This window comes from Erythrolamprus reginae, chromosome 1 (genome assembly GCF_031021105.1).
Source record: "Erythrolamprus reginae isolate rEryReg1 chromosome 1, rEryReg1.hap1, whole genome shotgun sequence".
NCBI lineage: Eukaryota > Metazoa > Chordata > Lepidosauria > Squamata > Dipsadidae > Erythrolamprus > Erythrolamprus reginae.
Window position 1 is genome coordinate 195,023,083 of NC_091950.1, and position 26,652 is coordinate 195,049,734.

Genomic DNA, 26,652 nt, shown 5'->3' on the forward strand with positions numbered 1-26,652 from the left:
CTGGCATGCTAATTTTGGTTTGTATTGCAATGAGAACAATAAAAGTCTCAGTTCAGTGAAAATTTTGTCAGAAGAGAAACTGTATAAATATTCAGAACATGATCAGGAAAAAACATTACTGATACAACATTGTGAGGGTGACATTTTTGTTTTGAATTCTTCCACAGAACTCTAGTGAAAATTTAGTGTTGACTATAGAGTACAATTTAAAGTCAATCAGTCACTAGTGAAAAGAGCACAAAGATTCCAAAACCCTCTTCACAAAAATGCAATTTAGCTTTTAATGACATAAGTATATTTACAAGTATCTAAGATGATATACAAAAGTAGACGACAATATCAATGGTATAATCATGAAGTTGCATGAGCTGTTGGTAACAGTAAAATTCATTTTGAGAGACATGTAACCTATATTGCAGGGCTGAATAAAGTCTAAACACCAAATAGTCTTATGAGACTGAGAACATTCACTGGGACTATCTATTCTCTTTCTAAGAGTGATTTGAAGCATCAACATTGTTGTTACCACTATGTCCATCTCTCTAAATTAAGCTTTCATCTTGATTTCCTTTCAGACAAATGCATTCAGGGTATTTAGCAGATTCTCAACAAAGCAGTGCTCTGAGCTGTCCCTGCTTTGTTTGTTGCTACACACATGTACTCTCCTTCATCACTTTGGACTACATCTTTCAAAACCAGACTGTGACAGACTTCTTGACTTTCTTCCATACAACATCTTTCTTCTATACAACATCTTTCATCACATATCAGTGTCCCATTTCTGAACCAACTGATAGCTGGTTTGGGGGAACCATCTACAATGCATTGGAAGCAGGCAGGAGTTCCAAGAAAAGAAAAACAGTCATAAATTTTTTTCATAAATTTGGGAGGTGCTTCGGTGACTTGAAATTCAAAGCTACAGCTGCCTGTGCTCTTTGCTTCAAATTTTATGTGTTCTTCTTTTGATGGCTCAGCAAACACATCAACATTAATGTTAACACACGACTCTCCTTCCTCTTCCTGCTCCTGTTCTGTAACTGCAACTAACCTAACAGATTTTTGGGAATCGTCGGTGCTATGTTCAAACTCAAACTCCAGTTCTATTTCAGTTTGGTTGCCACTTGGTATAGTATTATCTACAAGCAAATCAATCTTTTGTGGTTGATCTTCTGGGACTTTCAACCCAACTTTTACTTCACCTTCATCACTTGCCACTGCAAAGGACTTCTGATCCTCGGTCACAGATAAGAAGCACTTACACATTGCTTCTCCAATGGTATTATGTGCTTTACACAAATACATACCACAGTCAGAAGGCACCACATTCTGAATTTTAAGACGGTGACTTCCATTCTCACTAGCAATAGCATACTTGCAAGCATCTGGAGCAAGGCACTTACTCTCCTTAAACCATTGCACCACTGGAGTAGGACAACCTGAGACTTTACAGTGAAACAATGCTGTTGATTCTTCTGAAACCTCTGTAACAACCACAGGAGTGATGAAGCATGGAGGCATTTCAGTTACTTCAAAGTCAATTTGAACATCTTTGCTTTCTTTTCCAGACAAAGCCTGGGTGTTTTCTACCAAAGATAGAGGGAGAACATCAAGAGATACAATCATACTCTGATGTTCAGATTTGAGCTCAGGAACTGTGGCTATTTTAACTTGCTTCTCACATTCTTTGACGTCAGCTTCATCCATTTCTACCTCCAGAAGTATTTCTTGTGGGGAAGGGGTTCTTGATGTTGACCTTTTTTCTAAATCAAACTCTATAACATGTTGATGAGTAACAGGAGGAGGAAGAGCTAAAGCTTGTCCATCATGAGGCAACACTTCTACATGTGTAATACTTTTAGCTTCCCCTATAATATTTACTGCATGGCACATATATTCTCCCCCATCTGTTTGTTTACTGTTGTGGATTTCCAAGATACATATATTGTCTTCCTTTTGTATTTTGACTTTTTGATTTTGTTCAAGAAGAGACTTGTTTTTATACCATTTCACATCAGGCACTGGAGAACCTATGACTTCTGCAATCAAACACAATGTGGTGTTCTCATAGATCTTTCTTTTGGTCAGAGGTTTAATAAATGCAGGAGGCATTTCATTTCCCTTTGGCTCTAATGCTTCAGAAGGTGTAACAAACATTTCAGCCTGTAGTTCCTCAAAGGAACAGCTCCTTTGTTGCAAAAGAGATGCAGTTGCTGTTTGATAACACTCTGGTGAAGTATTTTTTCTCACCAGCTTTGCAGGAAAAATGGCTGAATTTAGTTTTGACTCCTCAGAAGGGGTAGAGTATCGTTCTTCTGAAGGTGTAGAATATCTTTCCTCTGAAGGGGTAGAGTACCTCTCCTCTGAAGGGGTAGAATACCTCTCTTCTGAAGGGGTGGAGTATCTCTCCTCTGAAGGGGTAGAATATCTCTCTTTTGAAGGAGTAGAATATCGTTCAGGAGTACCAACTGGTGTATGATAAGAAGGAGAAGATGAGAGTGATTCAAACTTCTCCACTGATGAAGGTGGTGTGTAGAATCTCTCACACTCCACTACTTCATCTCCATTCATGCTTTCAATATCAATAGACATTTCTGATTCAGGAGACAAAGGGCGTGTTAATTCTTGTTGTTGTTTGTAATAATCATAAAAGGTACTAAATGTGACATCTTCAACCTCAAAAGAGGTGATAGATCCCTCTCTGGTTAAAATCTTTGATGAGCTTTCTTTCACATCTGGAATCTTCTTTCCACCATCAGCAAGCAAATGTTTTGTAAAACAAACATCTGTCCCATCAGAAGAACTATATACATCTTGAGATGGAAGAACAGCTTCTTCATTTAGTTTTCTGAGGGAAGGATTGACAATTTCAGCACTGCATTGTCTTTCACTTGGGGGTTTTGAACTTTGCTCTTGTTCTTCAAGATTATGTATGGGTTTTGTCTCTTCATGTTGACTTATAACTGACTCATTTTTTAATAAAACAAGGAACTGTGATAACGAAAGTTCTTTGGTTGAAGTATCAGGTGGTTCTTGAAAGACAGAATGTTCTTCTGTTATTATTTGGGTATCAATAAGTTTCTCCTTATTGCTTTTTTCTAATGAAAAGTCTGTAGTCTTTTCAATAAAGGAATGTTCAGTGACCAATGTTTTCTCTTCTTGTGTTTTATGAACAATTTGAGCTCCTTTTTCAAATGCAGCTTTTTTCATATCAGATATAAAACTATCTGTTTCTGCAACTGCCATTCCTGAAGTATCAATGTGTTCAGGGATACTGGTTTCTCTTACTGTGATTTGAAGATATTTATTATGTGGGGTGGGTTCTGAAGACTTCCTCATAAGGGCTTCACTTGACATGCTATCTGGTACTCCCTCAGAAATATTTCTTTTGTGTTCACTATGCTCAACAGAGATGTCAGTGTTTTCTAAGGCCTTTTTCAGTATCTGAGTTATAGATAATTCTGCTTCTACTGCCAACTCCTGGTCTGTGGTATTATCTTCTTTTGACTTACCATTCTGACAAAGTTCTTCAGGTAAAGAAATGGTTTCTCCTGACACATTTTTGTCTTCCATATGTTTTATGAAACTCTCTGTTTCTGTCTTCACCTTCTCAAAAGCAGACTTCTGACTAGAATAGCATGTTTCTACCTTGTGCAATGTTTCAGCCTCTTTCAACAAACATTCTGGGAAGAAAATAGCTGCATGTGCTCTTAGATCAAAAATTGGCTCTTGTGTTTGCAACTCTTTTTCTTGGGACCAGGGATCTTCTTGCTGGCAACTGCTTTTAAGCAGGACTTGGTTGTCATCAGAAACCTCTTGAGTGAAAACCAGTTCATGTCCTTGAAGGGCTTCTAGGTCCTCAGAAGCAGAAGATGGAAATTTAAGGGGTCTTTCCTCCTGCTTCTTCTCCTGCCACTGGTAAGCATCTTCTGTGTTCAAAAAAGCTAACTTTAGATGAATAGCTTCTGGGAAAGCATATTCTTGAATATGCTCTTTTTCCATATTGGCTTCCGCAGAGAGTGAATCTTCCTGAGTGGGATGCATTATCTGATGTTTATTGTCAGTGACATCCTGTTCATCAATTATCATTCCTTCAGAGGCAAAATAAAGTTTTCTAAAGCATACTTCCTCTGGCTGAATTGCTTCTTTTAGTTTTTTATTATTCTCTTCATCAGGATGTACTTCTAATTTCTTATTTGTAGATGGCACTGAATGTTGCTGTTCCTTAAATTCTTGTTTCACAAGTTCAATTACTTTGGAAAATCCTTGATCAGAAGGTATGATTTCTTCTAAAGCTAGTATCCTCTGTGCATCATCCATAATCTCAGCTTCGGTGCTTTTAAGATGTCTTTCATCAGTTTCTATAGTTGAGTAAGCAGAGACAGAACATTTTTCTTTTGCATGGATTGCTTCTTGTTGAAGATCTCTTTGGTCTTGAATAACATCTGTATTCATCTCTATTTGCTGAATGGATTGATTGAAAACTGTTTCTCTCTCCAGAAATGATTGATGTTTTAATTCATTTATTGCATTTTCTCTTGGTTGGCTTTCTTTGTGTAATTCTTCTAGTGAATGTTCCCCAATATTTTCTATTATTTTTGCATTGTTGGAAACAAAATATTCATCATGGACATGCGCATCCTCTAACTTAAGTCTGATTTGTTTGTTATCCCTCTTTTCTTCATTTTGTATTTCATCAAATAAGATATCCAACTTATCAGAAGTGTCACAGAATTTGATAGACTCCAGAGATTCAATTTGTCTTTCAACATTTTCTCTAATAGGAAGAATTTCTTTTAATTCAAATACAACTTTGTGTGTTTGTGTTTTCCCCATTTGTTCTTTAGTTTGATCTATTTTTCGTTCTGCTTCACCAGAGTGAAAGTGTTTTCCATTATGGGGTAAAACAGTTTTGCCAATAATGTGGCTTCTAGAAGTTCTCCCCTTTCTTCCCTTGAGCATTTCTTGATGGTCTGTAGAAATCTTCTGCACCTGCGTTTTCTCCACTGCACTAATATTCTGGAACTCTTGGCTTACATAGTGCTGTTTATTATAAAAATTGCTCTTCATTAGTCCCTCTGAAGACTCAAAATAGTACTCCTGTGCTTTTGTAACCTGTTCTTGGATGTCTTTGGCTTGGCCTGGTGAAGTTTTAAAGTCAGTTTTATCTACAATATTGGAAAACACATCTTGAGGGGGATCTACTAAAAGATTGCAAGCAGTTTCCACTAAACCTGCATTGTTTTCAGCAATGCATTTGTAAATGCCAGCATCTGATAAGGAAACTTTGCAAATGTGTAACCTATAAATGCCATTTCCTTCTTCAAAACAAAAGTTGTCATTGGATATCAAAGTCTGGTTATTTTGAAGCCATGTTATCACTACTTGAGATTCTGTGGATATTAGACATTCAAGTACAACTGAGTCTCCTTCTCTGCACCTAACATTTGGTTGAATTTCTTTTAAGATTTTGGGGGGTTTATGAACTCCATCAAATGAAAATTTAAATTTATGTTTTATTCCTTTGGAAGTTTGTTCTTTAGTGAGTTCTTCTGAAATAAATTCAGTCTGAATTACTTCTTTAAATTCTCCTTGTTCTGGAGTTGGGGTTGGGGCAGTTACTTTGATTTCCAAAGGAAGAGAAAGTTGATCTGTTTTGGAAATGAAAGGTTGATGGACATGAACTTGTGGAAGCAAGAGGGTATCTTTACCAAGAGCACTGAAAACTGGTTGATATTTTTTCCTATTGTCAAATGCCAAACTAAGTTCTTCTTCCTCTGCTGTATAATCTGGCAATAGTTTAACTTTACATACACCAAATTGTTCCAATTGAGTTATCTCTTTAACTTTCACTTTTAGCATGCCTGAAGTTGTTGCAGTTCCATATTGGTTAAATATCACACAAGTGACAGAACCTTCCTGCTTGTGGGTAGCAGCTGAGAATGTCAATGCAGAATGTTTTTTTGTAGTGTTAATGCTGCAATCCTGGCTTAGTGATATTGGTTTATCGTTGTTATACCAAGTGACTGTGATGTATGGGTATGCTTGGTAAGTGCAGCTGAAAGTACAACTCTCTCCTTCATGTACTTCCTGAGATTTAATTTCCTGGGTAAAAAAAGGAGGGCATGGCTCCAAAGTTTGCACCTGAGGAGTCTTTACTTGTGCATAACATTCCTTAATGTCAGTTAGTCCTCCCGATATATATTCTTTGCTTTCAAAAGAACATTCACTTACTGACTTCTCCACTTCAACACTTTTGCTCTTGCAAAGTGCTGTAGGTTCAGTGATGCTAAATGTAATTGTATCAGACATCACCATTTCTGGGTTTTGTGTCTCACTGACTTTATCTGTCATTAGTACATAAACCAGAGGGGGGAGCTTTTCCTTAGTGGATGTTATAGGTGTGAAATCTTCAGCACGTTCCTCTAATTGCGTATCTGTTTCTGTTTCTAATGACTTTGCTTGGATGTCAGTATAACCTACACATCTGGTATTCTTTTCTGTTGGTGAAACTGGTTTTAGAACCTCTTTTTTCATTGCTCCACTAAAGATCTTCTGTTTTGGGAAGATTTTTCCTGTACTGCTTCTTTCGCCTGACTCTGGGGGAGCCTGGAAAGATGTAGAAAGTCCGAGAATTTGTTCCATTCTAACATGAAAATTTTCTGAAGTTTTCTCAAGCTTTCTGTTGGAATGTCCTATAATCAGATCTTCTGGGTGTGGTATGTTCTTTTCATTGATTTGCTCAATTGTCTGAAAGACAGCGCCCTTTGTTCCTACTTGACCTACCTGGCAGACTGGAGGAGTTGAGGGGTATTTCTTATCCCTAAAGCCAACATTGTTCACATATTGCGCTTCAATTGATGCCTTTCTCTTTTCTAATATAACTTTCTTTGCCTCACGAAGACGCTGTAGCTTCAGCCTAATCTCATCATCAAGCAAAGACTCTTTCTCACTTTCTGTCCTAATCAGATGCTTTTTTCCTACCCAATGATTGTCATATGTAAGTTCCTGTCTTGAGGACAGTGTATTTTCAAAACTAATTGTCCTTACCTTTCCTTTGGTAGGAGACAAATTGGTTAAAGCTTTCTCAGTCTCCTGTTTTTTATCAAATGGTGAACCAATACATCTCAGGTCAACCTTAACCCTATCATCTCTCTTTTTTTGCATCATATTTTCTATATGTGCACGGGTACATTTTGACTTTCTTAGAAACTCTAGATATTTAGCATTGTGTTCATTTCCTTGATTTACTAACAAAGATGCTATGGACTCAGCTGAACCCTCACTGTTAATAGCAAAAATCTTGTAGCTTCCTGAATCCTCTTCCAGAACATCCTTGAATTCTAGACTGGAACCATGCATATCCATATAGTTCTCATTTTTTATTATTTTTCGTAGATTTTGGGGGATTTGTTTGTTATTATGAAACCACGTAATTTTGGGTGATGGATAAGCGCTTAGTTTGCACTGAAAAACAACTGGTTCCCCAACCAAAACTGACTGATATTTTAACTTTTGTAAGAAAGAAGGTTTCAGTTTCTCAGGACAAGAGGCCATAGCTTTGATTCTACTTGCAGACTTTTGATCAGAAAAATATCTCAGAAGATCCTCTGAATCAGCAAAGGTTTCTTCTTCATCGATGGACTTTTCTGCTGTATATTCTGACTCTTCACCAAAGAACAATTCTGCAAGAGAATAACATTATATTGCAGCACACTTTGCTCTCCCATCAAATAGATAAAGAAAAAAAAATGAATAATGAGCATGCTACAAATTCATCCCAAATCCATAAAAAAAATTCACTCACCATATTTGTTCGAATAAACGCAACACTTGCTCTGTTTTAATGATTCTGACTTGAAAATCGTTCATTGTCGGTTCTTTCTTCCAACTGTGGAAAATTTCTTCAGCAACAAGTAAAAATGAATCTCAAAAGGACATGTTCTTGTGAGTGCATGTTTTACCGCCCCAAAAGCTTTTTTTAATTTAATTTATATGTTTTGTTTTCAAAGGGGTGAAAAGATTCTTACCTGACTTGCAGACTATAGAATAAACGCCCTTTCTGAGCACTTTGTGAGTTACGATGGCCAAACAATTTTAAAAGATTATTTTCAAAACTATTCAAAATTAACTATAATTTACTAAAATGAGAAGGCGTTTATTCGAACTAATACAGCTGCTAACCTCACAATGTAATGCAAAAGAAGAAGAAAAAAAGAAAACAAAAGGAGCAAGCAACAATAACCAACTATTCTATCTGCAAGCCAAGGTAAGAAGTCTACTGTGGAGAATTAAATGCATACAACGGGAAGGCACAATGAAAATCAGTCACTTCGTTTTCTTGCATAAAACCACTTCATAAACAAATGCCACCCCAATTTTACTGACAAATTAATTTAATGTTTTAAATCATTATTAGAAATTCAATGGAATTGTAAGGGTCCTCATGCATTAGAAGGAGATACATAAAAGGAAAGCTTTTGCAACCAGCTGCATAGCATGTACTGAAAATAAAAATGGCAGATCTATAAAATGAAAGCTTTTAAATCTATTTAAAAACTTGTACTTCTCTGTAGTGCAAAATGTCTAGAGCATATTTAGACACAAAAAACCTCAAAACATGCAGCATATTTGAATGTCTCAGAATAAAAATGTGCTTTTATAGGGTTTTTTTAAAAGGGGTCACTGAACCTTTACACTAAATGTAATATAACATCCTTTTGAAACTGTACCTTTAACTTCCATTTCAATTTGCTGCTCTATCTTCTCCTGAATAACTTTTTCCAGATCTGTAATAAACAAAGAAACACTTGAACATTGTGATAGAAAAACACCATGATGCATTGCTACTGTATAAGAAAAAGAAATCACACAAACATACAGACATGTGCATGCCAGGAGATGCCCAGTTAAGTCTATAAAAAGTGAAACTAAAGAGTGTTCTATTCATCCACAATCCTTATAAAAGGGTTTCTTCTTCTTTTTTGGGGGTGGGTGGGTGGGGGTGGGGTAATTCAACATGCCTTTAACATGCCTTTAATATAACATGATGAAAATATTCATGGATCCGCAGTTGTTTTACAGTATATATACTGTATATATATCATGTATTGAGAAGCAAGCAAGTTTCAGTGCAGGAGGAGATTGTATATGGAAGGAACATGCAGTTGCCAACCTGTCACTCTCAGATGTGTGCTGCACTCGGCTTGTCCTGCAGAATTAATTATTCTGCACTTGTATATACCTCTCTGATTCTCATTAACTTTCAGTAATTTTAAACTGCATAGGGGACCATCGTGTCTTAAAGAGCACAAAGCAGACTCCTCAACTATTAACTGATTATACAGCCAGATGACACAAGGTGTGGGAACACCTTTGATTACACAGAAAAGTGAGATATCATTTCCTTCTTTGACCAAGGTTTCTGGGGGCAAAGATTCAAGGAAGACTGGCACGGTGGTGTTCGGTTCTGCGATGTCTTCTTCACAGGGAACTATGTCAGGATAATAATCTTGGATCCTTTGTTTGATTGTTTGAGCTGAAGATACTGTCACACTTGAGGTTTCTGTGGAGGATTCTTCCTTGTATTCATAGGCTGCTTTAAACTGAGACACTTTGACTGATTTTATACTTTTAGTATCTGATTCAAGGGTAATTTTTGTTACTTTCCTGGCTTGCGCTTCTTTAGCTAGGTAAGAATAAAGTTAGGATAAAATTAGAGGTTTTGTAGCACTCAAAATCTCAATGTAGAAAGATACACTCACACGCACACAGATGTGTATAAAGTTATTACTATGGTGTAAAATGTTCAGCATGTTAGTGCAAAAGCAAGATCGTATTCTTTTCACTATTCTGTTGAAGGGCAGGTTCCTCTTACCTGCCTACTGGTGTGCTGCATGTTTGGGGGGTGCACACGCGCACCCCCTCATGCAAGTTTGCTTCCAAGCATGCACAGGAAGCAAAAAAGCACAGAAATCTCATGAGGGGACACTTATGCACACACCATTTTGGTGAATTTTTACTTGCATGCATGCATAGAAGCAAAAAAATCACCAAAATCGAATGTGCGTGAGCGTCCCCTCACGAGATTTTGCTTCCGCACATGTGCAGGAAGCAAAATAAAGCCAAAAACTAAAAAAAGAGAGATGGTTCCGTGTGACAGACCAGCGAAGGCAGCATTGGAGCCATCACACGCAAATTGTGTATTACCGAAACAGAGCTCCGGGACGTCCCAGTAGGAACCCACCCCTGATTCCGTTCCACATTTAATAGTTCTATTCATTTTAGGAAAAGTATATGTCATTGCCCTTTGATTTAGTATCAATGATATCAGAGAACAGAGGACAGATTCATATATTCGGAAATATATCTTTGTCTATTTGGAATTTTTTTAGGGACGAGAGAGCCAGGAGTAGATTCATATTAAATTTACAAATGTTATCATGGCATCAAAAATTCTTTGTCACGGGCTTGGAATGCAGATCCAGTAATACCTCATCTTACGAACCTAATTGGTTCCTGGGGGAGGTTCGTAAGGCGAAAAGTACGTAAGATGAAACATTGTTTCCCATGGGAAACAATGTAAAATCAATTAATCCATGCAACGAAAAAAGAAACGCAAAAAAACCGCTGCCGCCCGGCTGTCACCTTTTGAAACAGCCGGGAGCTTCTCAGCATTCTCCCAATGCCGAACCTGGAAGTTCGGCAAAAGTTCGGGTTCGGGAGGCCGCCGAGAAGCCCCGCCGCCCGGCTGTCACCTTTTGAAACAGCTGGGGGGCTTCTCGGTGGCCTCCCGAATGTCAAACCAGGAAGTTCGGGTTTGGCGTTTGGGTTCAGGAGGATGCCGAGAAGCCCCCCGGCTGTTTCAAAAAGCGACGGCGGTGGCAGGGGCGGGTTCGTAAGACAGAAAAAGTTCGTAAGAAGAGGCAAAAAAATTCTGAAACCTGGGTTCGTATCTCGGGTTGTTCGTATGGCGAGGGGTTCGTATCATGAGGTACCACTGTACAGAAATGAGGAAAAATCAGTTTGAAGGAGCTAACTGAATGGATTAAGAATGCAAATTTTCTGTTGTTTTCAGGATGGTATCCCTTCTCTTTTTGAATGTACTTCCAGGTCATTTGTAACCAAAAGAGAGAGAAAAAACAATGCTCAGCCTTCAGAAGAATACAAATTATTATTCAGATATAATCAATTTAGATATAATCTGAATAATGGACAAGGAATGGACAATTTTCAATTCCATTATGATATTAACAGCACTGAAAAAGAAATAGGGACTTAACTACCGTGTTTCCCCGAAAGTAAGACAGTGTCTTACTTTCTTTTTATCCCCAAAAGCCCCACTATGTCTTACTTTCGGGGTATGTCTTATATTGTTAAAGGGGCACTGACAGCTAAAAAACCTGTGTAAAATGTGTTTTTCTAGTGTATATGCATTTTACCTTCTGTGACGGGCAGGGGGGGAGGTTTCTTTGGAGTAGGGACGTGCCCCCGAGTAAATTTGCAGAGGCGGCAGTGACAAGTGCAGGGGACGGCGCAGCGACGTATGGAGAGGGGGACGGTGCGGACGTGGGGAGGAGGCGGCGCGCAGCTAGATGAGAGGGAGGCGGCAATACCCCCCGTGTTTCCCCGAAAGTAAGACATATGTCTTACTTTCGGGGTACGGCTTATATTAGCCGACCCCCCTGAAACCCCCGATACGTCTTACAATCGGGGGTGTCTTACTATCGGGGAAACAGGGTAGAAGAGTTGACTTAATAGCACAATCATCTAAAGTAGAACAGAAAAGGAAAGAAAAGTAATTGGCATTTGTGTTGATTATGTTTCTGAGATTCTGACTTTGAAAGAAAATCTGTATAGATATTATCAGAAAAAAGTGCCCATTAAAATAAAAGTGAGTTTAAACATGCTTCACAGTAACCCATCTGTTTAAAGACAGTATCTGCCAAAGTGAGAACAGCTAAATTAAAGGTTAATTTTCTAATAAATATTAATTTTAAAAATCTAATCCTTCTATTTTACTTTCTACAGAGCTCTTTTTAATTTCCTGGAACAGACTAGATCTTCTTTTTGGAAAATAATACAATAGTGTTGAAACTTGCTGCAAAGGGGCATGAAGATTAAATAACCATGCACATATTTTAGGAACCAAGGCTTCAAGATAGAGGTTATGGGGAAAGTGGGACTGAAAATTAAGACTAAATCAGATGCTAGCACTGAAGCCATAGGTGCTGAGGTGATGAGGTTAAATAACACAAGGTTAAAAATCAGAATAACCACCTTCTACTGTTAGTATAGCAGTTGTCGTTACTTCTCCATAGTCGTTACGGACAGTACAGCTATATAATCCTTGATCTAGAAGTTGGACGTTAAGAATGGTGAGAAACAGAACAGTTCCACTTTGTGACACTCTTATTCTTTTGGACTCTTGAAGCACTTCTCCACTGTGGGTCCATAAAATCACACTGAAGTTCTCGCTTTCAAAAGCACACATAAACTGAGCAGTGTCACCACATCTCACAGTGAGATCATGAAGCTTCAGGAGAATCTTTGGAGCAGTCTCTCTTTCTACTTGACTTGAGGTTGTACCTATTTTGGCGCTTTCCAATTTCTGAGTTATGATTGTAGACTGGCGCATCCCTGCTTCTTTCCCAGCTGCAGCTTCCCAAGTTGAAGTTCCACCAAACACCTGCACAAGCGTTTCTTTTGAAGGCTCTTGCATTGACTGAATTTCCTTTACATAAACTTGGCTTTCCTTCTTTGCAAAAGGAGAAGCAATGTAAAGTTCTGATTTGTCCTGGACAGATTTTCTTACATCTTTCCCAGAACTCTGCCTATCTAGGGCTTGCACTGTGTAATCAAGTAACAAAACATATGATTAATACTGAATTCCCTTTAAATTGCCCAATTAAAAACAAAATTACATATCACAGATGATGAGAACAAAACATGTCATCTTCTTTTTGGTATGGCCAGCATGCCAGGTACATTTTTGGGGGTCATTTTTGGTAGGAAGCATAATACATATGAAACTCCAGCCACAAATGAATGATGAATGAAATATGAATGATGTTCATGCTGATAGGATGAGCATTTGTTTCTTCTTTTCATTGCCACATTGTCCATGGCAATTTGAAGGTGGTTACGATCCCCAAGAGAACAACTATCATCTCTTATTTGGTCCCCCGTGTTTTCCTTTTAAAACCGAGTAGAGCAAACGTCAGAGAATTTGACCAACTGCCAACACCTCCCTATCTTGAAGTGTGCATCTATTTAGCTTTATAAATCAGGAGTTGACTCTGACATACAGAGCTAGGAAGACAAATGCTAAACAATCGGACACTTGAAAGAAGAGGTGAGAAAAGTGCTTTATTTGGTTATTACTAGAATTCTACCCACATTAGTGACGGTACATCTATAAAAGTATGAAATAAGGAAAAGGGTGGGTTCATTAGTCACAACCTGGAATGTGTGGTTTGTGCAACAAACTGAATCCCTAGGGGGGAAAAATGGGGCTTTACCTTCAGTGGTCACTGTAAGTGTAGCTGTACAAGTTGCATCTCCAGCACTATTTCTGGCTTGGCAAGAATACTGCCCAGCATGTTCTGAGAAAGCATCTACTATTATCAATATGGCTGTGCCGGTCGACTCATCAAAATGGAAAACTACATCTTTGGATGGCAACATTAGCTGCTGGTTATGAAACCAGAGGATTTCTGGGCTTGGCCTGGCAGAAACCCTGGCTTGGAATCTGACTGTTTCCCCGCTGCATACGCTACAGCTTGAAATGGGCTGGATAAAGGCGGGCCTTTGGCCAACGGATTCCTTCTTAATAGAAACAGATGAAGAAACATGCCTTTGGGAATAGGAGGTAACTTCTTCAACCTTAAACCCTGAAAAGAAGCATGTCATCTTTTAATTGCTTACACCTACTCGGCATTCTCTTGTTCTCCTACCAGTTTTCCATTATACTCCTCCTTTCCCTCCTGACAATGTTTATTATTGAAACTCCAAACAAAAATTGGGATTCAGTATGGGATCAAAGGTCTCCAGTCTCCAATCCCATTATTGCTTTTGACAAACATTCACATCTGATTTACAAGTTATTCTTTCCCCTAAATTCCTCTTAAAGATGTGGTAAAAACCTAAGTACATTATGTATAGAATTCCTCTTTTGTTTTTTTTAAACACACTGGAATGCTTATGTACCTATTTTTGCTCAAGTGGGCATTCCTTGTTCTATTCGTCTTGCATACATTGAATGTCATTTATATTAAAACTACTCAAGACAGCCATCAACTCAAAGTCAACATTGACTATATATAATGCCAGGTCAGCAGATCATACACCATGTGGTGTATGCATAATCAACACTGACCATATATAATCACATAACACAGCAGTCCAATATTGACCATGATGTATATAGTCAACATTGCCTATATGCACAAATACATCATGGCAGGTCAGCATTGATCATGTGGTATATATAGTCAAAATTGATCACCCACACCCACACCACATTGTTCAATATTGACCATGATGTATATATAATTAACATTGTTTATATATACACATACATCACATCATAGCATATATGCAAAGATATGCAAAGAGGCTTTGTGGGATATCTAAACCAAATTCTTTGAACAGCTGATACTCCCACGCTCTATTTGGGAAGCCTGGATTATGATGATTTGAGAATGATTCTATAACATTATTGCATTTACATTTCTGAAATAAATTGAAAATACAATCTATCCACTATATTCCATTTTTCTCTATATACTGCACTGCAGTTCTTGTCAGTTTACCTGGGTCAAAATACATATTTTTATTTATATGCTGATACTGAGAAGAAATACACATTGAAATACATATTATGTGCTATGTTTGGACCAGAATTTTTCAAAGTGCAGATTATATGGAAAGGTAAAAATATTACAGATGTAAACATGCAGACCAAAAAGAAGCAATTTCCTCATCCTCAGAAATTCCCTTTAAAACTAATTTTAGATCAGCTTTTACATAGTTGAGATGGCAAAGAAGAAAAATAATCCTACGTTTTCCCTTTTCCTGTATTTACAATAATGCACAATTCTGGGTGCGATCACTTTGTACCCACAGAAAGCATCTTTGGGCTGTTGCTTTTGAACAACAGCAGTCACAAAATTAAAGGTGGTCTAGTGGAAAATAAAATGAAATAAATAAATGAAATGAAATAAAGTTAGGAAGTCAGCAGTCATCTCTGGATTCTGCTTGCCTGCTTGCTTTCAGTTATGGAGATGGAAAAAAAATGCTCACAATAAAGAGGATTTTTAAAATGCTCTTTTTGGTCCAGGCTAAATGCTAATTGAATGAAAGAGTGAAATGGATGGAACACCGAATGGAAGAGTGACAACAGGATGGAAGAGTGAAATGAATGGAACACTGAAACAATGTGAAGTGGGCAAAACTTAAACCTGGGATAGCACATGGATACTGTGGACATCAGGCAATGGGAATGGTTATTTGAATTAGAAGACATGAACATGGAAGACAATTAGATGTAGGTTTAAGAATGAGTATTAATCTTTAAACACATGCAAATTAATGCAGGGCAGGTTCTGTTGTAGACAGCACATTGTACCTTCCAGCCTGAGAGTAGCTGTACTTGACACCTGGCCAACAGGATTGCTGGCAACAAAGGTGTAAATTCCTTCATCCTCTGGGTAAGCTTCTGCAATTTCCAGCTGGTAAGTGTCTTCAAACTGGGTCATTCTAAAGAAGCGGGATGGCTTGATTTCTTTGTCTTTGCTATACCATGCTGTTTTGAGATCTGTTCCAGTGCAAATAAAATATGAAAGAAAATAAAACGTCTTTAGAGATTGGGGTTTTTTTTATTCTTAATGATGAAACTAATGAAAACACTGGGATGGTGTTATATTACCCTGTCCAGAATTAAAATGAATATTGAATATGGAAACTCTATCCTGAGATCTCCCCGCTCTCTTACTGCCTTTGTATTGTTTTCCCACATGTCCTTTTTCCTGTCAGTACCTACCATTATAGGACCCAGATACATGGAAGCATTATTGGCAAATCCTGTTAACATTTTATAGCAAACACAGGGCAATTTTAGTGGTAACCATAGTCAGAGCATTGTGTGCTATTCACACAATTGCCAGCTTATGGATTTATGGAAGACTAGCACAGGCTTATTAATCAAAGGTGCAATTATCCTCATTCACATTTCAGAAAGCAGAATAAATGATCGAATGAACAAATATAGGATTTCTTCTGTTCCTGTTTAAATTACTCCCAAAGTAATTCCTCACTTCTCTCAATTTTATGATAAGAGGCACATGGCACTAATATCTCCTTTTAAAAAGTTAGTTCTTTGGATGCGGGATTAGTTCTTACTTTTGAACTTAAAAATGTTTGCTCCTGTTCTGATCTATGTACAACTTTTGTAACTTAGAAGGCACTGTAAGCAATCGGAGAGATGGCCTTGAGGGAAATAGGCAAGACATTCATATAATGTAAAGAGGGTTAAAAGATGACGATGATCAAAGAGTACAACTAACCTGTCCCAGTAACTCTGCACTGAAAGAAAGTGGATTGTCCTTCAGATGTAATAGCATCACGGAGTGGTGTAATAATGATAGGTGGGTAAATTGGCATTTCTATGTCAGGAGAAACAACTTCTGGAACTAAAGAAAAAAAATTAAAAGCTATTATTAGCTTTATATGGAAAAGCACACATAGTACAATATGGGCAATGCATTTGCAAATAGACTAACAATCCTGGGTCTAGAAAGCCTAGAACTACAGCGCATAAAACACGATTTGAGTATTGCCCACCAGATCATATGCTGCAACGTCCTACCGGTCAATGACTACTTCAGCTTCAACCGCAATAACACAAGAGCATGCAACAGATTCAAACTTAATACGAACCGCTCCAAACTTGACTGTAAAAATATGATTTCAACAATCGAGTTATCGAAGCATGGAACTCATTACAGGACTCAATTGTGTCAACCCATAACCCCCAACATTTCTCCCTTAGACTCTCCACAATTGACCTCTCCAGGTTCCTAAGAGGCCAGTAAGGGGCGTACATAAGTGCACTGGTGTGCCTTTCGTCCCCTGTCCAATTGTCTTTCCTTTCTTTCACCTATCATATATATTCTCTTCCTTTCATATATCCTCTCCTCTAAGTTCACTTTTACCCTCATATATATTACCACATGTCTATTTTTCTTCCTATGTATTTGTGTATTGGACAAATGAATAAATAAATAAATAAATAAAATAAATTTCAGAAATCCTTGAGACAGACAACTTCAAGAACTTGCCTTCCACTGTAAGGGAAGCTGAAGAGGTGGCAACACCATAGTCATTCTTTGCTTCAATTTTGTAAATAGCAGCATCTTCAGTGAAAGTCTCAATCAGCAGCAAGGTGTACTCTTGGGCATCATGAAGGAACTTCACTTTAAAGCCTGGAGAAAGAGGCTGCCCATCTTTGTACCAGAAGATCTTGGGCTGAGGTCTGCCTGACACAATAGCACAGAATCGAGCTGGTTTCCCAGACTCCACAGTGGCTGCTTGGAGCTCTTTTTCAATCTTAGGTGGCTCAGGGGCTGAAAATCAAACAAGAAATCATCATCATCATCATCTGAATTTTTCTAGCATGGGTCATTCTATTTTGATATTAATCTGAATGAATCTCAATGCATCCGAGTTCAGCCATAAGGCTTTTCAGGTGGTCTGCAATAATATACGAACATAATAAACCTGTGAATTGCACATCCATTGATTACTTGAGTTATCTGTTCTCCGCTAGATACAACTATTTTACGTACAGCAGGAACAATGTTAGAACAATTTCACTGGCATGAATATTTTCAGCAGGCAGGCGGACTAAAATGTAGGAAGTGATATGGAAAACATGGACATTAATAATATGAGAATTTTTCTACTCATGTGCAATTGAGTAAAAGTAAAAAAGGTAACATAGAAAGAGGGCTAGAGTATATGTAACTTGTTCACCCGGGATATAGGGCAGGGATGGCTTTTGAACCTTTTGCTGCTGATTTGCTTAGGGTTGCCCGCAACAATAAAAAAATAGCTTCTTTGCTTGCATAGAAGCAAAATCCAAGATGGCGGCACCTATGGAGACATCGACAGAACCGGCATCACCGGATTACTAATGGTTCTAAAGAACTGGATAGAACTGGTAGAAATCCACCTCCGGAATAGGGGTTAAAAAATATTTAGATAAAAATAAACCTCTGTCTCACCATTTACACGAAGAGTGATGGAACTCCTATTTTTTCCAGCTAAAAAGGTATATTCTCCAGCATCTGTATATCTAGTTTCTGTGATAACCATCTTATGGACACGTCTTTCCACCACATAATGGTATCTTTCCTCAATCTGGAAGTTGATCTCAATTCCATCCTTGTACCAGTGGGCATCAATGTCATCTTCATTGACTTCAAACTCTACTACAGCTCGCTGCCTTTCAAGAACCTATCAGTTAAACAGAAAGATAATAACAGTTTTGTGAATAGAAATGCTATAACTAGTATTTTAAGTTCTCAAATGGGAATAATGATGCCCTTGGCATCATATAAGATAGAAGTATTATTTTTGAGCTATGCAATCAGACAAAACAAGCACTGAATTTATTAAAAACTAATATATTTTAATAGTATATATTTCATTCTAATTTTCCAAATTATTTTTATAAATCAGGGCCTTCATCATAGTATTTTTGCAGTATATTTCATGCATTGCAGAATATATCTTCATCTAATAATGTTATCCACATGTAAAAACAGATAAACTTTAGTACAAAACTAAGATTCTAAAAATACATTTCCTGGAAAAAGGCAGTCAGAAGATGAAAAGGCCACTTTGATTGAGTCCTACCAATCCAGAGTTGTGCTGTGTGAAATCTTATCTTACTCAATTTCCAGTTCCAAAGAAATGTAAAAATGTTCTTTCCAACAAAGAAAATAATAACTAACCTAAATTAAATTTATTTCTGTTCCTATGTGCTTAAGCGTGGCAAGCAAAATTCAGAAAGACAGAAGGCAGATCAATCTTAACAATTCTCCCAAGTGATATACAATGGAATATGATAATCCTTTATTGAAACTATTGTATAAAATAGTATACATATGTATTGGAATCCTACATCTATCATTTTGCTGTTCCATTGCTTTCTTTTATAATTTCACTATATTTTCTTCTTTATCTATCTTACTAGCTGACAGCAATTTAAAAAATATATACTGACCATGTGCTAATTCAATCAAGAATGTACCACATAATAATAATAATAATAATTATTTATTAGATTTGTTAATAATTTATTAATCAAGCTAAATATTTGCATTTTATTATTTCTTTTGGGTTTTAAACTAAATTTATAATTTCTCTCAGCCAAAACAATAATAATATGTTGTATTTTTCTTAAATTCAAAATCATTTGCACAAATCATGGGTCAACTCAAATGGAAGAAACTGTGGCAAAATGTTCAGTTTAGCAAAATGTTCATTGTTTAAAAATCCTGACATAGTTTGAACTATATTCCTGAAAATATGTGGAAAACTAACTTTTCAATTTCTGAATAATCTGGAAAAGTATATTTGTAACATGATTTAGGGCTGACATGTGGAATGCAAGATTTTCCAGCCTTCTTTGTGCCTTCTCTTTTAGGTGATTACAATAAGTCTGAAGCCAAGAAAATAGGACAATACTAGTGTCAGGTAACACCCCCAACAAAAGAAGAATCCGAGGCTTGAAATTCTTCAAAGTCCCATTTCATTAGAGATGTCATATTGGCTCGTTATTTTGGATATATATCTTTCACACTCCATATAACTCCCCTCCCAATTTTCCATAGTACAAAATGTAATAGACCTGAAGGCCCAACAAAAAAGATGGCTTCCAGGCCTGACAACTAGTTGGTCATGGTTCTCTTTCTGCAACCTTGTTTCTTGGCCTTGATTTAAAATTATACAGAAAACCAATAACTGAAGAGGGTATTTCTCTTTCAGACTTTCCTTAGAAGTGGAAACATATGACAGAGATGCTACAATGGTCCCCCCCCCTCTCTCTGAATGTAACAACAATAGGACTTTAGTTTCTTTGAAATTGTATTACAATAATGAGAAAATAATAAAATGTTCCTGACCAGGGCTGCTTCTAGCTTGAAACAAAGCCTTGCAATAATGTTTAGGATATACAGTACCAGTACATGAAATATTGTTTGAAGTTTACTTTACAGAAAGTAAACAGACTCCTTTGTGTGTGCATGTGCGGGTGTGTGTGTGTTCATTTCACCTGGTATAATATTTCATTTAGTGATGAAAATTACATTTTATATTTATGATATATTCTAATCCTACCAATGTCCACTATATCTGCAACTACAAACTCCTAGAAGCTGTAAGGTTCAAGCTAATTTCCAAGGCCCAATTTCCTTTCTTCTGTCCATTTCAGCATTCCGAATCACTGGATGTCACTGGTCATATGTTCTTATTAAAATATTTGTGAGGACTTCCTTCCTTCCTTCCTTTCCTTTCCTTTCCTCCCTCCCTCCCTCTCCTCCTTCTTACTGTTTAAACACTGGTGAGCTATCCAATTAGAAGTTTTGTTTGGTATGACATAGGGTTTTTTTAATTAAATTTTATTGACAAATGCACAATAAAGAACAGAAATCAAAAACGGATATGAACACATTTCACAAAAAAGAAAAAGAAAAGAAAATATTTAGGTTGCGGATTGCCATATCTATATTTTTCACGTTTTCCTAAATTAACTACATTTCTTAATAATGAACATAAATTTTTAATATCTCTTTCCATTTTAAATTTATAATAAAAAGGTATCATAATGTTGACATATGTTTTGTGTGTGTGTGTGTGTGTGTATATATATACGTCGCATAGACATGCAAAACATTACACAGGGCAAAACCCGAACTCAGAACAATCTACATATATATATATATATATATATATATATATATATATATATATATATATATATATATATATATATATATATACACACATATATATACATACACATATATATATGTTTTTGTAGATTTTCACGGATATATGTATGTAGATTATTCTATATATATATATCACATGTTTTTTTGCTGAATTGGAAAATTAAGGAAAATTAAGGGAGACTAGGATAGATCTATTTCAGCCTTATTTTAGCCTCATCAACTAGCCATACCCACTTGAACCTGCAACCTTTGCCTTGTAAGTCAAAGAATTATCCTCTAGGCTACAGTATCCAATCCCTTCAGCTCTGCACCAGGGAAGGGTTACATATTTTTGGGTTGAATCATATATATATACAAGGCCGAAATAGCGCTATCCTAGTCTCCATTAATTTTAAATATTCAGCAAAAATATGTGATATATATATATGTGTGTGTGTGTGTTTCTTTTCCAGCACTTTTCCAGCACTAATATGTAATGCTGACACAATATCTGAAAACCAAAAGGTTTGTTCAAAATAAACATCACTGTTCTTTAATGATGCTATAAAATATAATATTTTCTCATTTGTTTCACTTTCTTTGTGAATGACAGCAACTCTTATTGCTGCAGAAACAAGTTATTGTTTCATTTAAAAGGCATCATGTTCAATATATATTAGCAATGTTCTTTCCTCTGGTTCTGCCAGTCCTTTGCCATGCATTATAAAATATGAGATTTGGGAATGATGCTCAGGCTAAAGGTTTAGCTCTGAGGAATGTCTTGTTACACTGAAGAAATTGAACATTCTCCACAATTGCTTCAATGCAGTTTTATCTTATATGTGTAATCTGACTTTTTTTATTTGCACTGTCACATATTGGATTGTGTATTATTGCATGGTATCAATAATTTTTCGTATCAGACCTGAAATACAATACCTGAACATTTTTCTGGAGGCTTCTGATGTGAACATCACGCCCTTCCACTGTCAAATTAGCATTAGACATATTTCCTCCAGCCACTACTGTGTACTTCCCGGAGTCAGACATCTTTGTGGATGTAATCAGAAGACGGTGAACAAACCTTTCCCGCTGAACTTTTACTCTAAAAGCAAATTAAGAAAAGAGAAAAGGGACTTTTAGAAAGTTGTTCTTAAAATGTTTTAGAAAAGTTGGTATGGTTTCATAAACTTCTAAAGTTCATAGTCAAAAAGAGCCAAGAATGACAGACAATTGTTAGAGCTCTAGTTTACAGGACTATGCATAAATCTAATCATGAACAGAGACCACAAATTGCACACAGTCCATTTATTTATTTATAAAATTTACATGACGTCCCATACCATGGAAGGTGATTCTTTAATCCTTAAATTATCTAGAACAAGTAAACATATTAACATTTTAATGTCTTAATGCAGGGGTTTACAGCTTTCACAAGGGATAGTTCTTGAGTGTCACTCCCCCACCCATGCTCTCATTTCAGAACTTCCAAGATAAAGTCACTGCAAATTCAGCAGGAATGGAAGCAAAAAGCAATGGAAAACCAGTTTGCAGGATGCAAGTAGGTCTTTTTTTTAATTTATTTATTTATTTATTTATTTATTTATTTATTTATTCATTCATTCATTCATTCATTCATTCATTTATTTATTTATTTATCAAACTCGGGGCGGCTCACAGCAATAATAATACAATATAAACAAATCTAATATTTAAGTTAATTTAAAACCCCAATTTAGAAACCAATCATACATACTAGCATGCCATGCATAAATTTTTTTAACATTTGTAAGCAGAAAAAAATAATCCTATTTTTTTTTCTTCAATCATTCCTGGTGGTATCATATATTTCTACCCTGCTCACTATGGACTTCAGTTGCCTCTTCCCAGAAATTGTTAAAAAAGTTATCCCAATCTATTAAAGGATGACTAGTTGGCTCATAGACACAGTTTTTGTCTTTCTTATCCTATGACAACTCCCTACAGCAAGGAATCATTTTAATATTCCCTACCTAAAAGATTGCAATCATTTTAATATGCCCTACCTAAAGGATTGCAATAAATGTGCTTAGGTTATAGATAATAATTAAGTTAAACGAGCAAAAACTAGCATATTTGGCACGGAAATATTTTGGATCTGCTTTTCCTTAATAATTAATTAAATAACTAATGATTAATTGCATATTATGATACCCATAATCAGCTGACTCAAACAGCTGGTTTGGGTCAGCTGATTGCTAAAATAAATTTGTACATGAGACAAAGACGAAGACGAAGCTGCCTAGACTTGGAAGAGAAAATTACTAATCAAAATCTAGGGATTTTTCTGCACTGATCCTAAAGTTCACAAAAGAAGAAACAGATACAGATATGACTATTTTTTTTTCTGGGAGCTGACACGTTACAAACTTGAACATTGAACACAAAATTAGATGAAGAGTTAGGCAGGCTGGCCAAAAAAAATATAAAAACTGTATTCATTATATAGACAGCTTCTGCATAGTTTTCATCAGTAGTTCACAAGTTGTGTGCCCACATAATAAAGTATATACAACTCTAAAGAAATTACCTATCTCCAAGGTGAAGCTCCTGCCCATCTTTCATCCACTGAACAGAAATGTCAGGTTCTGAGATTTCACATTCAAAAACAGCTCTTTTCTTCTCCACCACTTTAATATCTTTGATGTGTTTTCTAAATTCAATATGGCGGGCTAGAAAAGTCAATGCAAGTTGTTAAAAATATCTAACATGAGTGAAAAAGATTAATAATTATAATATTGTCATATGAATCTTGCTTCTTTCTTTCCCCTTCAATGGCCTATATGAGTCAGCAATCTGTAATCAAAAAAGTATATAATGCTCTAGATTCTAAAACAAATAGCGTGACACCTAGAGGTTGCCGGTAGAAGTGGAATATGTTCTATAGGTGGAAGCAATTAAATATCATCTTATTTATGAGGTTACTACAATTTCTTTTTGTTTTGTATTGGAATCCTGTCCTATTTATTTTACTTCTTCCTTGTTTTTCTATATTAACAATAGCAATTTTTTACAATTCCTGGGCGAGAGGGAGTGAACGACTCTTAATATTACATACAATTTCAAAAGCAGATAAGAATAATTTGAATGAATTATATACATATAGAAATTTCTGGTATCTGACTTCCAGTACAGGAAGTACTCTGTAATTGTGCATATTATCCGCATTTAGATATTTATATCTTAGCTTAATTAGCCAAAAAATGAACAAGCCTTTTTGCTTCCACCAAAGTTATTCTGCAATGTTGAACAAACCAAAAAGTCTCATTAACGACTGTTCCAGCTTTTGATGATTGGGCGCCCTCTCTATTATATTCCATAAGGAGGACAAAATTGAAGAGAGTGGAATTTAGAAGTGGGTAAATTGACACATTTTAGGAAAATTCAGAGACAAAGCTTCTCAAATCTTTAAGCAGAGATACACAAATAAACAGTATTTGGTACCACAGAATTCAAGTACAGATTACAGACATGTTGCAGTATTAAATTTACCTGTATTCAACCTATTTTAAGTTATGTAACAAAAGTTATTTTTTTCTAGGATTAACTATTAACAAAGTGACCAAGAGTCCTATATTTCACCCACATCTGACCTAGTCATTATTCCAATGATATAAAATAAATTATGAGAAAAATAGATTGTATCAAGGTTTAGTGGAGGTAGGAAAACTGATAGATCCTTGGCGATTTCCCACAGTTAATTTTGAAGAGCAAAAATATAAGAAAAGGCCAACCTAATTGAAGCAAAAATTATAACTTTCCAACTATGGAATAAGACAGAATATTCTACAATGGGCTGGATCTGAAAGTAATTATTTTGTGGCTTCTGAAAGCTATAGTGATTTTGATGCTGCCTGGTTTAGTTACAGCTGACTATGTTGGAAACAAGTGTCAATTATAATTTATCAATTCAATATGTGATCATATATCTAGATCACTGTTGACTAATGTTAGGCCAGCTCTTGAGACAAATCCAATATTATAGTTTCTGAAAGCTAATCCATGCTGAACCAATGTGTGTTAACTGAGGATCATGTATAGGCCTGCCTTGATGTGAACAAATGCAGCTGGAGTTCTGACTGGGTTTCTTCCTCCCTGAACACATCTATTTATACAAGCCAAAAAATTTAAGTGTACAAAAGAGGGAATACCTTCCACATATAAAGTTGCTGCTGATACTGCTTTGCCTGCAACAAACTTGTACTCAGCAGCATCTCCAAAATGGACATTCCTTATTGAGAGTGAATGCGTAAGTTTCTTTGTTCGGATCTGACATCGGTCAGTGGATTTTATTTCCACCCCATTCTTTAACCATTTATATGTGATGCCTTCATAATTGACAGTGACTTCAAAAGTGATTGTATCTTTTTCTTCAGCATTGATGTCTTTCAGCATGGATGTAATTAGGACAGCTGTGGAAAAGAAATAATCAGTGAAAGACTTGTTGTTGACCTAGATAATTAATTAGAATTAATGGCTAATAATAATAATAATAATAATAATAATAATAATAATAATAATAGATTCCTGCTTGGAGGGGGTTGGACTAGATGACCTACAGGGTTCCTTCCAACTCTAATAATCTAATCTAATCTGATCTGATCTGATCTGAGCTAATCTGATCTGATCTGATCTGATCTGATCTCATCTCATCTCATCACATCTCATCTTATCTATGCAATGCATAACTGGAGGAATGCATAACTGGAAGAATAAAAACCAATTGTTCTAATCCTTCCACCAAGAAAGGTTTAATTATTTGTTTGCTGCATTTCATTCTTCAATTCTGACTGCCAACAAGTTTAGGGACTCCCTACAGTTCCACTAAGCATGGTCAGCCTACAGATCAAAGGAAAGCAGATCCTTTCTGCTCTAAATGCCCCCACTTTTTTTGCTTTCTCTAGCTTTTGTTCAAGATGCTCTGTCTTTCCTTCTATAAAATAGTCTTTTTTCTTTTCAGTTTCCAACTTACGTTTGACAGTTAAGGTTGCACTGACTTTATCATTCCCACAGATGAAGGTATATTCCGCAGAATCTTCACTGCTGGTATTTAAGATGTTGAGCTGGTGGAGCTTCCCTTGAACGACTATTTTAAACTTCTCACTCATTTCAATTTCCACTCCGTTTTTCAGCCACACAGAAGGTACATTGAAATGAGACACCTCGCACTCAAAAGAGGCAGTTTTAGTCTCTGGAACCTCAATATTTTTCATGGTCTTTGTAATGTGTACCGCTGTGAAAGATAATATTAAAAAGGAAAGTGAGACAAATGTCCTCTGGTGTGACATTTGTTAATGCACTTAAGATCTATTTTAGGCAGGAAGCTTTAAAAAAAAGAACTTACTTTCCACAAAAAGCTTAGCTTTGCACTCCAGTTGTCCCACAACCGCTGTGTATTCTCCAGCATCATCAGGAGATATATTCTGCAGGGTCAGTTTATGGACTTTCCTTTGAGAACTCATTCTGTATTTGTCACTTGGCTTGAGTTCAATGTTTTTGTGGAACCATTTCACAGGCACTGCATCGTGAGATACGCTCACTTCAAAGGAAGCAACAGCATTCTCCAGAGCAGTCACGTCCTTTGGCTTTTTAATGATTTTAACAGCTGAAGGAAGATATT

General features: G+C 36.4%; 2 protein-coding genes across 2 annotated transcripts in view; both read right to left on the reverse strand.

The window, feature by feature from the left end:
• LOC139169288 (titin-like) overlaps positions 1-26,652 on the reverse strand; it is a 329,115-nt gene that overhangs the window by 250,460 nt on the left and 52,003 nt on the right. The window contains exons 35-45 of the mRNA XM_070755280.1: positions 26,377-26,637; positions 26,005-26,265; positions 25,184-25,444; positions 23,563-23,704; positions 21,933-22,098; positions 18,282-18,513; positions 17,337-17,621; positions 16,563-16,688; positions 15,626-15,814; positions 13,518-13,889; positions 8,730-8,786 (exon numbers count right to left, since the gene is read on the reverse strand). Coding sequence (XP_070611381.1) covers positions 8,730-8,786; positions 13,518-13,889; positions 15,626-15,814; positions 16,563-16,688; positions 17,337-17,621; positions 18,282-18,513; positions 21,933-22,098; positions 23,563-23,704; positions 25,184-25,444; positions 26,005-26,265; positions 26,377-26,637 — 2,352 coding nt within the window. The remainder of the gene's footprint in view (positions 1-8,729; positions 8,787-13,517; positions 13,890-15,625; positions 15,815-16,562; positions 16,689-17,336; positions 17,622-18,281; positions 18,514-21,932; positions 22,099-23,562; positions 23,705-25,183; positions 25,445-26,004; positions 26,266-26,376; positions 26,638-26,652) is intronic.
• On the reverse strand, positions 595-7,869 carry LOC139157517 (muscle M-line assembly protein unc-89-like). The gene is made up of 2 exons (XM_070734348.1): positions 7,824-7,869; positions 595-7,682 (listed from the first exon to the last, which is right to left on the reverse strand). Exons 1-2 carry the CDS (start codon positions 7,867-7,869, stop codon positions 595-597), a joined length of 7,134 nt encoding a protein of 2,377 aa, XP_070590449.1.